Source organism: Phyllopteryx taeniolatus, chromosome 14 (assembly GCF_024500385.1).
Source record: "Phyllopteryx taeniolatus isolate TA_2022b chromosome 14, UOR_Ptae_1.2, whole genome shotgun sequence".
NCBI lineage: Eukaryota > Metazoa > Chordata > Actinopteri > Syngnathiformes > Syngnathidae > Phyllopteryx > Phyllopteryx taeniolatus.
This window is the reverse complement of record NC_084515.1, coordinates 17,403,088-17,408,328: the sequence shown is the minus strand read 5'-3', so window position 1 is coordinate 17,408,328 and position 5,241 is coordinate 17,403,088. Positions and strand designations below refer to the sequence as shown.

The 5,241-nt window shown below is 47.6% G+C and overlaps 1 protein-coding gene across 1 annotated transcript; it reads right to left on the bottom strand.

Moving 5' to 3' along the window:
• Positions 1-946: 946 nt before the first annotated feature.
• LOC133488678 (proenkephalin-A-like) lies at positions 947-4,880 on the bottom strand. Its single transcript, XM_061796855.1, has 3 exons — positions 4,730-4,880; positions 4,494-4,640; positions 947-1,723 (listed from the first exon to the last, which is right to left on the bottom strand). The coding sequence occupies exons 2-3, from the start codon at positions 4,635-4,637 to the stop codon at positions 1,139-1,141; spliced, it is 729 nt and encodes a 242-aa protein (XP_061652839.1). The 5' UTR covers positions 4,638-4,640; positions 4,730-4,880; the 3' UTR covers positions 947-1,138.
• Positions 4,881-5,241: the final 361 nt, after the last annotated feature.

Below are 5,241 nucleotides of genomic sequence, written 5' to 3'. Positions count from 1 at the left end.
TGTGACCTGTTATTGCCCTTCTCAAAAGCCGGTCACGACACAGGAAATCGTCTACCGCTAGTCATTAGAAGCAGGCTGTTTACTGTTTTCCTATTTAAGAACTCGTCATGTGTAGTCAGTGTAGCTGTCCCTGTCTCCTGTGTTGTCAGTCTAGTGATAAGGTAGGGAGGTGCTAATCATTACAAAAAAAAAACCCATCCCATAATATATTTATGGGGCGGCACGGTGGGCGACTGGTTAGCTCATCGCCTCACAGTTCTGAGGACCGGAGTTCGAATCCCGGCCCCGCCTGTGTGGAGTTTGCATGTTCTCCCCGTGCCCGCGTGGGTTTTCTCCGGGCACTCCGGTTTCCTCCCACATCCCAAAAACATGCGTGGTATCGTTGATTGAAGACTCTAAATTGTCCGTAGGTGTAAATGTGAGTGCGAATGGTTGTTTGATTCTATGCGCCCTGCGATTGGCTGGCGACCGGTTCAGGGTCTCGGCCGCAGATAGCCGGGAGCCTCGTGAGGAGAAGCGGCTCGGAAAATGGATGGATGGATGAAGGGTTTGTATACCGTGATGGCTCAAGTTGTATGGAATTGTCAGGTTCGGGCACAACGAGAAGTCATCAGTTTCACTCCATTTTAAAGTGAGTCTTCTGCTTTTGATCATGACTTAAGGGTGTCTGTGAGGAAATATGAGAATGGAATAAGAGTTTTCCTGGTGTGCTACGTGCTTTATCTAAATGAAGCAGGTGTATGGATACACCTCATACTAAAACTGTATTACGGATATGCGGTATTTGTAAACTCTACAATATGAATCGCTCTCTTGTAATATTAAATATTGTGTATTTACTGTCGGGGCTATAAAGTTGTCACACACCCTCAAAAGATATATGAAGAAATGATGTGTCATGGGATTTCATTCATTTGTCAAAGTACACAGAACACCCCCAAATGGCCTCGATCAACACAGTATTTTAATAAACAATATATTGAAATTCCAAACAGCCAAACATTGCTTTTGACAGATTGCATCCAAATCTCGAATGTTATCACAGGACCCACTGAAGCAGCAGCACTTTATACAAAGCCAAATGTCGAATAATCGGATTATCTGCGGCAGACGTGAATCGGGTTTGCACTCTGGATTCCTAGTCCATGAAGCCGCCATACCTTTTCTGTAGCTCGCCATTTTCCCACGCACGCTTTGATACTCCCCCATTCTTGCTGCTGTCCACCAACCACTCGGGCCTGCCCACACGCCTCATGAACCCGCCGTAACGCTTTCTCAATCCACGACCCAACGCTGCCTCCAGCAGGTCACCCTGGACCTCCCCGTCATCAGCACGCCCCCAAAAGCCTCCGTACCGCTTTAGAGCTTCGCGATCCTGAATGCCCCCCTCTCTGCCACGCTCAGACACCGTATTAAGGATCTTTAGGATCTCCAGCCGTATTTTTTCTTCCTCATCTTGATTTACGGAATCGGCTAACGACCCTTCTGAAAAAGAACGCCGAGACACGAAGCCGCCGTAACGCTTCATAAAGCCGCCGTATTTCTTGGCCAGCTGGTGTCCCGGTGATGATGCATCCTCGTCATTAGTTGTAACGATGCCGGCTGCCTCGGGTTCTTCTCGGACCCCATCAAAAGGAACATGGTTGGCTTCGTCCACGAGGATGTTCCAGCAGAGGCGGAGCTTCTCGCTGTCCAACTCGCCATCGCACTCAAGTGAGCATGTCTGAGAAAACAAATGTCATCAATGATCAACTCTTTCCACTCGTATTCAAACAAAGTCTTTGTGCTGCATACTCATTGAAAATCTAATGATTCATGTCAGTGTTTTTTATCGGTATAACATTGTCAAACGTCAAAAATAAATGATTCCCTTTTGGAAGATTAGAAAAAGATTGTGCTGTTTCGTACATATAGGGCGCTATTTTGTTGCTACGTGTTGATTTACGTCCAAGCACGAGACTCACTCGGTGGACTTGTCTACCCCGATTTTGGTGACTTTGATCAGTGCGCATGCAGGCAGAAAGACATGCGAGCTCCCGTGTGTGGACACGTGTGCTGGACGACCGACCCTCGTAATCATTGTAGAAATCATTTCATTGGATGCCCTACGACGAACATTATTCTGTTTTTGAAATCATCCCATGTACTGGCCGGCACGCAGCTACGGGGGTGCGGATGGATGGGGTTCATTAGAAATGAACGTTCAGTGCGTGGATCACGGATATTTAAGTCACCGACTCCTTCTGTATTTAATGAGGGTACCCGCTAAATGCTGCACAGAGGGACGTCTCCGTGCAAGGCTATTGCAGCGCTTTTAATGGGAATGAAAGAAGCTGCTACGATTGGACAGGATTGAAGCCGGCTGTGACGAAACCCACGGCGACGCAAACGTCCCACTTTTAAATGTGCCGGGGGTACGCCGGCCCATGAACTTAGCAAAACCAGTCCGAGCCCGCCTACTCACAGCTCCGGATTTGCACCAGTCACGAAGATAGAGCCTCTTGTCTCACGGCAAGAAGTTTGTCCATGTTTGGTGCTCGTCCGGGTTGTTCCCAGTGCCCTCCCTCAGACCAATAACATGGACACTATGTTTGGCTAACTCAAGACTGGCAATTGCCTGTATACTTGGATAAAAGGGGCTGGTGCTGTGTCTCTGCAATTGACTGGCAATCTGCCAGAGGAACCCATAGGGCATACGCCATTGATATTGTGCAGCCACTGTGGAAACCCGTATGTCAGCGTTCTCGGCAAACCTAACCGGGGAGGTACCTCTTTCAACCGGGTCTCCGGGTCATTTCACACAAATTTCCAATTGCACAAATTCACAGCAGGTTTTAAGCTCCGTGAGGGGTTTCCTTCATTTTCCGCTGTGTTTGAGGTATTGATGAGTAAGCGAGACCCTCGGCACCCTCGGCTTTCGCTCCTCCGCGTTCAGACAATAGGAGATTCTACGACTACGACATTCAGTTGTTGGCGGACTGGTCATTTCCATACGGAAACAGTAAACACATCGTTTGCTGGAAGGATTACATTTGATTGCAATTCATTGAGTTGACCTCAGGGGAAATGGATTATTTGGGTTTGCCCCATCAACGAGGAGCAATTGGGCGACCGCCAGCGGCGTCTAGAAATCAAGATGAGAAATTAACCTCACATACATGTCACTAATACTTTTTGTGGAATTCTAAATGTAAGGCCAAAAAATGTCAAAATGTTGTCAGTCCAGACTCGGAGTGATGCCCTCAACAATAAAATTGTTCGCGGCTGATTCAAAGGATTGTTTTTATTCAATGGAAATCGATTTCCTTTCCACTCCCTTCGGGGATTGTCAATCCTACGTGACCCATTCAATCTACCCTGGTTTCATTAGGCCCCCCTCCTCGGGCCGTATGCCGAGCCGTGCCGAATTGGCACTTGAACTAAAAAGAAAAAGAGGGGCTATTGTTATCTGGGGAACGGCTGCCGTTCGAAAACAGAAGAAACGGCTCGACATCGGAGCGGTTACGACGCTCAACAGATCCGATGGAAAAAAGCCCCAATGCGTCTCCAATACGTGCGAGGCAGTCACTAACGAACAAAGCACTCAGCATGCTCCTCAGTCAAGGACACCATTTTCAGTGGAGTTCAAATGCTGCTCTTTCCCACTCTTCCAAACACATCAGGAACACCTACTGTGGCCTGCATGGGGGTGGGGGGGGGGGGGGGGGGGGGGGGCTATTGAGAGGACAATATGTTCCAAATCTCCTATTTGTCATTTGAACCATGAGAAATTCCTGTTGGTCTGCACTGAGAATGGATTCTTGCTGAGCTTTCGTTGCCGCTGGCTTATGAAGACAGAATTAATGAACAGGAAAATTGAGTTGAGGACATATTGGCACTTCAGGGCTGGTGGGCGGTGGGGGGCGGGGGGATGCTACGCTCCCCTCTCAGGGCAGTGATGAAAAGTATACAATAAATAGCTATTGCGTTGAGGAGGAAGTGCTAGATTAGATCCAAACCATTTTTTAAAAAATAATTCATGATTTCCTTGTGCTTTACTCCCTCACATCAGAATGTTGACTGAAAAAGTCACTTGAAAGAAAGGACTTCATTTCAAGATGTACGTCGCTTGCACACGATTCAAATGTGTTAAACTAACATATTAGTTGATCATTTTTGGAAGAAGATTTGTTTTGGTTTTTTTTCAATTGAAATGGTGCCGTTTCTTCTCCAAACTCTTAAATAAATACAAAATACAACAACAAAAGGGGATATTTGATGCAACCCGTTTCACCTCTAGCAGTACTGAATTTTTGCACTTGATTAATTGGCATATGCACGAAAGAGGAAAAAAACCAAGGTTTTTTTAAAATTATGATTCATATTTCTACACGACCTGCGTAACTTGATCTATTGGCCGAATGCACGCGGTGGTCCGCAGTTAGGTTTGATCGGGTATCCATGAACATGGGTGTCCTTTGAGATAAATGAAGAGAAAAGTGTCCTAGGGTTACCAAAGTGGAGAAAGCAGAGTGTTGCGCAAGCAAGCGGTAGACGCAGAGAGCGCACTCCTTCGCACAGTCGCTTCCAGCTGCCAGCGACACGCATGCTCCCAGAAGCAACATCCAAGCGCAGCTGCGGTGTGCGCGGAGAGCCATGGACTGAGGGGCGACAGAAAAAAAACACATCACTCTGCCAATGGCCGCTTCCCTATTACGGGAGACTAGGAGCCGTATTGTCAAACTCTTACCTTGTGATTCTAAGCAAGTTCTGAGCAATTCCTCCTCCACGCGTGCGTACCCACGGGATTACCGACCGACGAAGCCCGCGCGTGCAATTTATGTCCACGCGCTCACTGAGAGCCACGCCGCCAGCCGCCTTGCAGCCAATCAGCGAACACGCTGCTTAATAGGCCAACTCGGTAGTGGAGCTCTTTAGGTTGTTTTTCTAGTTTACGTCACCGACGGGTTCGGGCAGAGGAGGCGCAGTATTCGTCAGAGCGACACATTGGTCATATTATTGATCACGGCGGAGGGCCGGAGGGCTGTGCATGCTACTTCGGATGTCAAAATCTTTAGTTGTTACATTGGTATGTTACATTGGTACGGTTTTCTCCTGAATGATGCCAATGAAGTCATGGTCCTCATGTCGCCTTCGTGGCTAGTCTTGGTTTTTAGACTTATGATATCCAGGGTAATGTATGCGCTGTCAAATGGGATCAGAGATTTATCATTTACTACCCTTCGTGTGCTGCGTTCACGG